General features: G+C 42.9%; 1 protein-coding gene across 2 annotated transcripts in view; it reads right to left on the reverse strand.

Moving 5' to 3' along the window:
- Window positions 1-219: 219 nt before the first annotated feature.
- trim55a (tripartite motif containing 55a) overlaps window positions 220-12,527 on the reverse strand; it is a 104,132-nt gene continuing 91,824 nt past the window's right edge. For both annotated transcript variants that reach the window (XM_041190476.1, XM_041190475.1), the window contains one exon: window positions 220-1,046. In XM_041190476.1, coding sequence (XP_041046410.1) covers window positions 927-1,046 — 120 coding nt within the window. In that variant the 3' untranslated portion in view covers window positions 220-926. The remainder of the gene's footprint in view (window positions 1,047-12,527) is intronic.

Genomic DNA, 12,527 nt, shown 5'->3' on the forward strand with positions numbered 1-12,527 from the left:
TCTATCACTTCAAAAACACATATATCATAGCGCTGCTCTGGCACTAGCCGTTTATTTTTATAGCGCTAAATTATTAAGGTGTGCATTTCAACCAAGTTAACACTGTATTTAACGGTCAATTTACATTGTAGAATTCTAAATAATAAACACATCGGTGCCAATCATTTTTCTTGTGTAAGAGAATGTCTAATATTTATATTTTTAATAAAAACTGCAAAGTGACGCTTGCTTTATGCTTTATTGTGGAGACAGTGATAGTTCAGTTACTCAAATGTCAAAGTGTATTGTCTACGAACACACCAGGCGCGGAAAAAAAAAACCTGAATAAACATCGCGTGTTGCTGTGTTACCGCTTCGTACATTCTTGCGCCGGAATTGTGTGTATTACTTGTGTGGGGCAAACAATTTTCATCAATGAAGTGAGAACGCGGGAACCCCTCGGACCTCCTGCTGCTCAGATCACAAGAAGACGCCGTCGGGCATTCATTCATGAAACAGTAAAGCGCCCAGATCGCTGCTAATTGGGAATACAACCCGTCACTACTCACATGTTACACGTTTTGCCGTAAGCCTTTACCTCACCCACCCTAACATCGCCGGCTCACCGGCTCGTGTTAGGGGTCAACATTAAAAGAGTTAAAATTTGCGGACGCCGCAGTTCACTGGACATGATCCGAAACCATAGAGGAAATTGCCATCACAATCACATTAACATGTTTTAATCGTTTGCAGACCTACGCTGCCTGTAGTGAAATGAGTCCACTTTCAGTAGGGCACAGGATGAAATAAATAATCCTCAAATTCAAAGATCTACAGTTTCAAAGCTTGAATAGCAATCCAGAGATCCCATATTTTCATCCAATTGTTGATGTTATTTTGGAAGGGTTAAGATGTTTCTCTTTGACTTTATCGGGGGTCTGATTTCTCTATTTAGCCAGTGAGTTTAACCAGGAGAAGGAGAAGACGTGGCGCGCTGCCTCGCCGCTCTTTGCTCCGCCGCCGCTTTCATCTTCAGTTTGGACGGGGGCGGAACTTTCAGAACCAGCCTGCAAGAGGGAAACACAAAGAGGCTCACTTACTTCCAAACGTGACACTAAAATCTCCCCCGCAGCCTTGCAATTTGATCATCCCCCTCCAACCACTCCAGTCACAATCCCTTTGGCTCTAACAAACACTAGCGCAGCTTCATTCATAATTTATACCGGGGGCTTCGAATAACCGTCACCTGGGAAAATTCGCGCTAGGGAGAGGAAGTTTTTGGCATGTTTGACTCGCACGTAATCCACGTACCTGCTTGAGCAAAGGATAGCGGCTCGTATCTCTCTGAGAGGCTCGGAACTTGTGTATTTACCCAACGTTCATGAGTCATAAGATCCAGAAATTCCTCTCGTTAAAATTACACATTCGGCTTACTTCAAAAATCCGACTGTTAATTTCCTACCGCGGTTTTCTTAGAAAACAAACTATAGATTTAAAGCATGATTTTTTCGATCCCTGTTCTCATTTCTGTATAATTTTGCACACTTTTCAAATACTTAAGCTTCTTCTCTGTCATCTGTAGACACCTCACAAGTAACGAAGTTGAGCTTCCAAAAGGCTAGTGGTCATTTTTCAGCGGCATGTTGCCGCTTTGCAAAAATCTCCTGTGTTCATTCCTCCGCGCCCCTCATACCCTGACCTACATGTTTCAGTCAATAAACAGCCACTGCTGGTTGGCTGGATGCTGGAGGTGGCATTGAAAGATCACCGGGATAGAATATTACTTCAGGTTTGTCACAGGGTGCTGTGCTCTCCATAGAATCATAAAACAGTATAACAACAGAAAGAGGCCACTCGGCCCTTCATACCCCTTCCATCTTTTTCATAGAGCAATCCAGTTAGCCCCACTTCTCCCCTTTCCCCATAGCCCTGCACTTTCATTCCCCTTTCAAGGCTATTATTGAATCTATATCCAGCTCTCTCTCAGACAGTGCATTTCAAATCCCAATCACTCATTGTGCAAAAAGGTTTTCACCAGCCACCTTAAATCTGTGCGAAATGATTCAGCCATATCGTTTATCTTTATTTACTCTTTCTAATCCCTTCATGATTTCAAACACCTCCAACAAATCCCCTCAGTTATCTGTGCTCTGAGAACAAAGCCAGTTTTTTCAGTCTTTCCCTCATCCTCAGGGCCATTCCAATGAATCCCTTCTCTCCAAACCCTTGACATCCTTCCTGATGTGTGGTGTCCAGAATTGGACACAATTCTCCAGCTGGGACAGAACCAGTGCGTTTAGAGGTTGATATGACTTCCTGCCTTTTGCATTCATTGGAGATTAAATTCGATGGCATCTAAAAACAGGCATGGGGATCAAGATGGACAAATAGCCTACACCTGCTGATTGCGATTCGGGCAGCACACCATCTTCATGCTGCCTGCTCACTTCATTGCTTTTAGCATCCAGCCAGTACCAACAATACTATTGATTATCTGGACTCATCAGCAGGGAATGGCTTAACATGCGCCTCCTAAAGGGGAGGTGTTTATTGGCTGGAATATGTACGAACAGCCATACAGGAAGTGAAGCTGACCTGGGAAACATTGGCGAATGGCTCAACAGTGGAGAGACTGGCCTCCAAGGTTTTTGGCCGCTGCAGAAAGTGGAAAAAAGGTAATATTCCAGTATCCGCTAGTGATCCCCAGAGACCTCCAGACACATGTTCAGAAGGCAGCGGGGATTGATAGCTGAAGAGAACAATTCCAGGAGTTAGGCTCTGAAGACCTGCACGCAGTGCTGCAAGAATTTCAGTGGCCTCACATTAATGGTCAAGTTAAGTGAATTCATCCTAGAATGACATATCCTGCCAGCCTCAGAGACTGCTCAATTCACCACACCCCCATCGTTCATCTGTCAACAATCTCTATCAATCAGGGCTCATTCCTGACATTCATATGTTCCATTGCATCCTCAGTTACTCCAGTCTCACAGCAACATCTCACAGCTTGTACACACTGTCACTCTTCAACTATGACATCAGCCAAACAGATTGTACCACATTCACTGACACACATCCCTATCTCTTCCAAGAGAAGCTGGTGTACAACCAAAGGTACCAGGAGCTAACTAGAGGAATACAGGTGTACCTACATGTTCTAAGCCCATGGAGGAGTGCTGGTCATTAATGGAACATCTATTGCTCCGACTAATGGCAGCAATGGGTCTGAATCCATTGAAGATGATGGTACCCTCATACCTAATCCTCTTTCTCACAACCCATCTCCCCCCTCATCATATATTGTTCTGATTTACAAGCTACGTATTAGTGTTAGCAAGTAGCTCTTATTTTCTCCCTCACATAGGCACAACCGTACCCTTGTGCCTCTTTCATTTCAGATATTCAAGAACAGCAACATGGGACAGGCAGTTAAGGGACACCAAGAAGACAGTGATGTGAAGATTCAGCATCACTAGATTTCACATTTGCAGCCAACAACTCTGCATGCAACTTAGAGGCTTGCGTTGAGCTGGGTTCTGCATGTGGTGAAACACTGACAATAATGGCTTACAGACAGGGCAAGGGGCAAGGGTAGGAAAGATGCCAGCTCATTGGACAGTGAGGTGACATAGGGGTTCTGCTGCCAAGAACTCAAATGAAAGCTTCAATGGGGGAAGCCTACAGAAGAATGCTGTTGGTGTGCACATTGAAATGATTGATGCATTAGGAAGTATGTTAGTAAGCTTGAGGTCTATGTCCAATGAGCACAGAGGTGCCTAGCATCAACCTGGCACAAGGTTTTGCTGAAAACTTGCAGCCCAATCTTTCCAGCTTTTTGCATTGTGGCCAGTTGGATGCTGTAACGGTCAGTGACAGGGAGACAGTGAGGTGACGAATGGGGTTGCGGTTAATGGTATTGCACTCAAATGAGTTCTTTTCAAACAGCCAGCCAGAAAGGAGTTGTATAGGCCGCGTCATCACATCCTCGTCTTCCTCCTCCCCCTGCTTCTCAGCTGCTTGCCACATAGTTGGGGGCAAGGGCCATTCCCTCATGATGGTGAGGTTGTGCAGAATGTAGCAGAATTCCATGAATCTTGACACCTGCTCTGCCAAGTACTGCAGGCCTCTTCCAGCATGATCTAGGCAGTGGAAGTCTTGTTTCAACACTTGATTGGTCTGCTCTATTGAATTTATTTTGGTAGCACAGCTTTCATTGTCTGCATGCAACACACAAGTGCATGGGTTGCACACCAGAGTCATGGTTCATGCCATCAGTGAATTGCCCTTGCGGTCCAACAGCCACCCATTGGTTTGTGACAGTGGTTCAAATATCGATGGCACAATGGATTGCTGCAGTAGGAAGGCACTGTGACTGTTGCCAGGGTACTGGGTGTGGAATCTATTTTGGTTCCAATGTATGGCAGAGTTGACATGCAGCAACCACAAAGTGACTTGTGTGCAGTCAATGGCATCCTGTACTATGGGGAAACCTGCAATCCTAGCAAAGCCACGTGCTCAGTCCTTCTGCTGCTCTGTGGCAAAAGAGAGTGAGATGGAGCTAGCTTTCTTTGAATAGAGAGCCTCAGTGACTTCCCGTCGACAACACAGGATGACCAGCTTATTGAAGCTGCAAATATTGCCTGCTCCAGCCTGGAAGGACCCAACATTTAAAGATTCATTGGCATGGTCACCTTCACAACTAGTAATGTGGTTCTTACCATGCACTGAGGTTGCAGTTGTAGCTGCGGTATGTGGCAGATTTCAGTGAGGATGCCCTTACAGTAGCCCAGGCATCTCACATATAGTTCTGTACTGAGATTCAGGTAGGAGAATTGCTCCCTAAACATCCTGGGCAGATATGGCCTCTGACTGAGAGCTCTGCTCCCAATTCTTCCTCTCCTTATTCCAACAGTTTGTCCTGCTCTATGTGCCCTCTCCCATTCTCCAAATTATGCTGTATTCTAGGAGCAATGCCTACTAGTGCTCACACATCTGGGAGAAACTGGTTCGTGCAGAAGTCCTGAAGTTACCAAGAGCTCCCTCAAACCCAGCCACACTGCTCTCTGTCGGCTTTTGCAATTTTAAACAAAAATGGAAAGCAACAAACACTTTTAGAATCAAAGCAACTGTCAGAAAAAAAGATCAACCAGCAACTAACCTCGAAGTGGTTTACGATTTCTTTAAAAACGCTGGTGAGTGGTACCCTTCCTGCTGTTGAACATGTGTTCAGCCATGGAAGGTTGAGAGAGGGTGTTCGCTGGGACAAGCAGCTCTAAAATGGCACCGCTGTGGTCATATCTGGGTTACATGCTGATTGATTAGACGATTTACCTGCTTCGCATGCTTCGATGTTGTTCATCATGCGCATTAACACCCTGGTCAATACAGTATCCGGACTGATTTGCCCCAAAAGTGTTTGTGCGTATTGCAGAAACCATTTTGGAACTCCTCAGGACACTTGCAGTGCCCACCATGATCCACATTTCTCACCAAAAACCTCTGTTTATAAAGCCTAGGATCACTACGCTTTAGTAAGTACTTTATTAACCGGTCCTACTTTCAATGATTCATGTACAAGCACCTCCAGATGTTTCTCTTTCTGCACCCCTATTAAAAATTGTATCACTCTTCCACGGAGCAGGATCAACATTGGGTTGTCGTTCCGCTCGAACTGTTCCACACCCCGATGCTGCTCTGCATTTCTTACCGGGTCTTCCGAGCCTGGCTTCTCCTGAGATGTGGAGCACAGTGTCCCATGGAGAGTTCCATCGCAGCGCTGTAGCATTGGGGGAAGACAGGACATGATCCCATAACTGCTGTATGGTAAGTTTAAAGGGCGAGTGTGAATGTTAATGAATGGGTAAATGGATGAATGGGAGAAGGGTAAGTTGATAGTGTGGGTAAGTGGTAGGGTGGATGAGGTAAGTGGGTAGGTTGGCAGGAGGGTAAGGTGGCAGGTGGGTTGTTTGGCAGGTATGAAGGTTGGCAGGTAGGTAAGGTGATAGGTAGGGTGGCAGGTTGGTGAGGTGCTCGGTGAGTGAGGTGGCAGGTGGGTAGGATAGGAGATGGGTAGGGTGGCTAGGGTGTTAGGTGAGTAGGATGGCAGGGAGGTAATCTTAATTTGTTCATGGGATGTGGGCATCACTGGCTAGACCAGCAATTATTGCCCAACCCTAATTGCCCTCTAGAAGGTGGTGGTGAGCTGCCTTCTTGAACTGCTGCAATCCCTGTGGTGTAGGTGCACCCACAGTGCTGTTAGGAAGGGAGTTCCAGGATTTTGACCCAGTGACAGTGAAGGAATGGCAATATATTTCCAAGTCAGGATGGTGAGTGACTTGGAGGGGAATTTCCACATGGTGGTGTTTCCATGTGCCCTTGTCCTTCTAGATGGTAGTGGTTGTGGATTTGGAAGGTGCTGACTAAGGAGGCTTGGTGAGTTCCTGCACTGCATCTTGTGGATGGTACACACTGCTGCTCTGTGCATCGGGGTGGAGAGAGTGAATGTTTATGGATGGGGTGCCAATTAAGTGGGTTGTTTTGTCCTGGATGGTGTCAAGCTTCTTGAGTGTTGTTGGAGTTGCACTTATCCAGGAAAGTGGAGAGTATTCCATCATCCTCCTGACTTGTGCCTTGTAGATGGTGGACAGGCTTTGGGGAGTCGGGGTGAGTTACTTGTCACAGGATTCCTCGTCTCTGACCTGCTCTTGTAGCCACATTATTTATATGGCCAGTCCGGTTCAGTTTCTGGTCACTGGTAACCCCCAGGATGTTGATAGTGAGGGATTCAGTGATGTTAATGCCGTTGAATGGCACATGTGTGGAACAAATTTTATTTGCCACCTGTGAGCCCAAGCCTGGATATTGTCCAGGTCTTGCTGCATTTGGACATGGACTGCTTCACTATCTGAGGAATGGTCCTGAACATTGTGCAATCATCAGTCAACATCTCCACTTCTGACCTTATGATGGAAGACAGGTCATTGATGAAGCAGCTAAAGATGGTTGGGCTGAGGACACTACCCTGAGGAACTTCTGTAGTGATGTCCTGGAACTGAGATGGTTGGCTGCCAACAACCACAAACATCTTCCTTTGAGCTAGGTATGACTCCAACTAGCGGAGAGTTTCCCCCCTGATTCCCATTGACTCCAGTTTTGCAAGGGCTGCCTGATGTCCTATATCGCCATTCCTTCACTGTTGCAGGGTCAACATCTAGGAACTCCCTCCATAACTGCACTGTGGGTGTACCTACACCACACAGACTACAGCAATTTACGAAGGAAACTCACCACCACCTTCTCAAGGGCAATTGGAGTGCAGTGGTCAGTGGGTAGGATTGCAGGTAGGTAGGGTGGTAGGTGGGTAATGTGGCAGGTGAATAGGGTGGCAAGTGGGTGCAGTGGTAGGTTGGTGGATGGCCGGTGGGTAGTGTGGCAGGTGATTAATGTGGCAGTCAGGTGTGATAGGTGGGTGTGTGGGTAGATGGGTTGGGGGTAGTTGGGACGGGTTAGGAGAGTAGTCAGGCCAGGTTGGGGGTTAGTTGGGTGGCTGGGGGATAGTCATGTCTGGTGGGGGGGTGCAGTTGGGTGATGGGGGTTAGTCATGTCTGGTCGGGGAGGTAGTTGGGAGATGGGGGCTAGTAGAGTCTGGTTGGGTCGGGTCAGTGGGTTGGTCGAGGGTCAGGGTGTAGTCAGGAGGTCAGAGGGGTAGCTAGGTGTCAGGAGGAGTAGTCTGAGTATTGAGTAGGGAGTCAAGGAGTCAGTGTGAGTGATTAGCAGTGTCAGTTGTGTAGTTACCCAGGTGTTAGATTAGGAGTTTTCTATCTAACATTTCCAAGGTAACTATTCAGGTAAGTACAGCGGAACAGTCCAAAGTCTCCAACTCTAGCTCAGAGTTGAAGACTTTTGCTTAGGCATATAGGGAGCAGGGAAATTGCCCATCTGAAGCTCCCAGGCAAAACCCATGTAGGTCAATGCCTCAGGACCTCTGTGAGTTCCCAATGCACATTTTGGGGAGTACATCTAGTCTTCAACGATCCGGAGACCCGGAAGATCTGGACCTATAGCTCTCCTCATTATTTCTACCGAAATATATTACCTCATACTTTTTTGCTTTAAACTTCAGTTGCTATGTCCCCACTCATTCCACTAGGTTGTCTATATCTTCTTGAACTTATTATAATCTTCGCACTGTTCACTGCAGTTCCAAGTTTCATGTCATTTACAAATTTTGAAATTGGACCCTGTAACCCCAAATGCAAGTCCTTATTGAATGAAAAATAGCAGTGGTCCCAGTTCTGACCTCTGGGGATCTCAACTACATACCGCCTCAAGCCTGAAAAACATTGTTTAGCTCAACTCTCTGCTTTCTAACCATTAGCCAAGTTTGTATTCATGTTGCTACTGTCCCTCATCCCATGGGCTGCAATTTTACTAACAAGTATAAACTGTGACACTTTATCAAACACCTTTTGAAATTCCATATACACATCAACTGCACTGCTCTCTTCCACCCTCTCCGTTACCTTATCAAAAATCTCAATTGAATTAGTCAAACACAATTTTCTCTTAACAAATCTGGGCTGTCTCTTTATTTGTTCATACTTGTCCAAGTGACTGTTAATTTTCTCTGGAATGTTTGTTTCTATAGGCTTCTCCACTTCTGCTGTTAAACTGAATGGCCAAACAGACAATCCTTTAGCAGTTATAGATTGGGAATTGCAAGTCATGGTTGGCTTATGATATAATTCATATTTAGATACAGTACTTTAAATGGAGGAACTTTTCCACCTCTTTAAGCAAGCACTCATTATTTTAGAGTGAAATCACACTGTGCGAGATGAACAAATTGTTCCTATGAAATTATTTTGTCCATTAGTTTTACAAAAGTCTTAACCCATTTAAAATATCAAACAGAAAGATTTGATGTAAACAAACCAAAGTGGTCCTCCATGCAATTTCAATTTTATGACTTCATCAGCAATGTTTTGCTTAACCCCCTGTGGCTCTTGAATTTTTCCATTGAGTAGCTGAGTCATGCAGACCAGGGGGATTTAATGTTTAATCCCACTCTTGTACTACTCTAGTCACTCTAAGGCAGTGGAGGTAACATTGTGGTGTGGAAAATTGACCTCAGAGCCCTTGGGTTAGGAAAAAAAACACATAATTTGAGATAAGGTTAGTGCACATTTAGAAGTGCATTGGTTAATCAAATGTTGCCAGACAGTTAAGGGGAAGTGATGTTTGACAACTTTAATAGGGCTTTTTAAGAAGTCACAGATTGTACCGATTAAGGGGATGTAATTGATGTAGCGTATATGAATTTTCAGCAAATTGCTCAATAAAATATCTCATAAAAGGAGTGTTGGAAAAATTCAGGAGTATGCTACAGTAGGAAATGCAGCAGCATGGAGAGAATGTTGTCAAATGGACAGGGTTAAGCTAAATGGATGTTGCTCACTCGGACTAGGGATGGGTTGAAGGGGTCCAGAGGTCAGTGTTGGGTTCAGTTTTGTTCATGGTCTTTATAGATTATTTGCATTGAGCACAGGGAACACAACCTTAAAATCTATGGAATACATGAAAGTAGGACATTTGGCAAATATTTTGAGGAGTGTAAAATACTCCTGGAAGTTATAAATGTATCAGGGGAATGGACAGACAGCAGATGCAAGTTAATATGGGTGAGTGTGAGGTAACGCATTTTAGGAGGAAAAAAAAACACAGGAATGAGAATATACATGTAATGGAAATATACTCGAGGACATGAAAGCCACAGAAAGTGCATATTATAGATTGAGCAGGATGATACATAGGACAGGAAAATATAATTAGAAGCAGAGACGTGAGAAGCTGGGACTGTTTCTATTGGAGCAGCAATAACTAAGAACATATTTATAAAGGTCTTTAAAATCATGAGGAATTTTGATAGAGGTGCTAAAATACCCCCTAACCGCCATGGAAAAATAACTCAGAACAAACCATCCTCAGGAGAGGGAAGAAGGGAAGAAAACAGTCAGAAAAATTAAGGAATACAATTAAACAAGGAGAAATGAAACATTTTGAAAATGTTGACAATCTATGTTGATGCCACCGACAGACATTATCTTGATGAACCCCTAGAGGAGAAGAATAATAACAGGTATATTCCAAACCATGGTTGCTTCTCTAACAATCTAATAAAGGGTTTTAAAGTAACATGTGTTATAAACTAAGTTATGTTCAACTTGTTGAAGTTGAACCTGCAGCTGGCAGTTTACACATCTGTCCTAATAATAGACCTAAACTTCAGATATTGAAGTGTTTATGAGATGTAATGAAAGAAGTCAGTTTACTGCTGGAATTCTGTTGCCCTTTGACTGATCATCTCACAATTCTCAAATCAATTGATCATGTTTTCTCTTATTAATACTGGATTTTCTGAGACACATTTTTCTGAGTCATCTCCCCAGCTGTGTGTCACTATGTTAATTGTTGTATCCTATTGCTTTTAATCTAACATATCCTCGTGACTCAGTCTGGGTAATGGAATCTGTCTGTGGAACAGTCAATTTTTATTCTCAACCTGCGATTATTTGTTGGCACAGTGTTTGTGACTCTGAGCAGTTGTATCGTTTTCAATGTAACAAATTTTTGGCAGTAATAACAAGAAGCACTGCAGAAATACATTAATGGAGCAGATAGTTAAATCATCCACATTGGTTTAAAAAACATAAAGCTCAGAATAGGGAATGGAGCCCATGATAATACTGAATGAAGATGGATCAGTATTTGCAACTGTGAGCTAAGCAGTCAAAGATCAACAGAATTCTATCAGTGAAGTGACTCCTTTCGTTACATCTTGTAAACACTTCAATATCTGAAGTTTAGATCTATTATTAGGGCAGACCTGTAAACTGCCAGCTGCAGGTTCAACTTCAACAAGTCGAACATAACTTAGTTTATATCATATGATACCTTAAAACCCTCCATTGGATTGTCTGAGAAGGAGCCATAGAGTGGAATGTATCAGTTATTGTTGAGCAGGATATTTCAGCGTTTAATGGGACAGAAAAAATCAAACTTTTCATGAGGTCAAATAATGTTAGCCATCCATGTAAAAACACTTTCATTGAGCTATTATTCAATGTAGAATCACACTGTGATATTTCAGTGATGCAAACATGCTATAACCAAGCAATTTTCAAAGACTTGCTATAATTAACATTGCCTCTCTCAAAGTATAATCTCACACAAACATTGTTATATAATTGTTGGATAATTGATTACTATGGCATTCTCTACTAATACACTAAGCAGATCAATATTTTAACTGATTGTTTTGCTGTGAATTCATTTAGTCAGCATCAAAGTGAAATTTTCAACATCAACATAAGTTTGGTCCTTTTAAGTTCATTGTGTTAGAGAATTTACAAAGCACATGTCAATGATTGTCAACATAGTTTGAGAGAAAACTTTGTCATAGGAAACAAGTGAAAATGCAACTTCTAGTAATTATCTTGAACGTTTTATTAGAATAATGCAGATATTATAATTGAGAACAAGATGAAGCACAACAGCTCTTTAAGCAAACAACCAATCTCTGAAACATTTAACTGCTATTATATTAGTGCATCCAAAAATACCAAAGTCCTAAAGACGTTATAGATTAAGAAAAGGGTTTTCTTTATCCATAATGTTCTCTACTGAAAGTAGCAACTAGAGGTGAAAAACCAGCTTCTAATCTTCTGTACTATTCCATTCCCCCAAACAAGACTTTTCCAGTAAATTATCCACAGAATGGAAGATAGCATGCTGATGTAGCATTTTGGAATCGTAACCTACTATCAATACAGGTAAATTTGTATCAATGATTCCAACATGCTTTATCTATGAGGAAGAGTCAAGTTGAGGATAGGAAGTTCCCAACTGAAAACGAAGAACAACCTGAGGGTATATTTACATGAGAACAGCAGTGTGGTTGCATAAGTGTTTCACTTTTTATTGAAACTACAATTATAGTGTAAATGAAATGTGCATCGAGAGTCAGAACTCAAGTTCAGAGCAAGGCACAGTGAGACTCCCTGGCTAAATGAATCTCACTTCATTTTGCTTTCGAGTCAGTTTGGACCTTAATACATGATGTACACTGTGTTGGTTTAGCATTGGCATTACAGAGTTAGATTAAGTTCATAGCACAGAAATCATTCAACTGATCTATATGGTGTTTATGTTCCACCAGAGCCTCCTGCCACTCCTCTTCATCTAGCCCTATCAGTATCTTTCTCTATTCTTTTTTCCCTCACATACTTATCTAACTTCTTCTTTAATTCCTTGTGATATTTACCTCAACTACTCCTTGTGGTGGGAGTTCCTTTCATACCACATTTTGGAGAAAAAAAATCTCTTGAACTCCCTATTAGTATATGACCTCTAGCTTTGGACTCCCCAGAAGTGGAAATAATTTCTCCATGTCTACACTATCAAGCCCTTTCATAATCTAAAAGATCTCTATCAGATCATCCCTCAGTGTTTTACGTTCCAGAGAAAAGACCTCCAGCCTGTTCAGCCTT

Source organism: Carcharodon carcharias, chromosome 6, assembly GCF_017639515.1.
Source record: "Carcharodon carcharias isolate sCarCar2 chromosome 6, sCarCar2.pri, whole genome shotgun sequence".
Lineage (NCBI taxonomy): Eukaryota > Metazoa > Chordata > Chondrichthyes > Lamniformes > Lamnidae > Carcharodon > Carcharodon carcharias.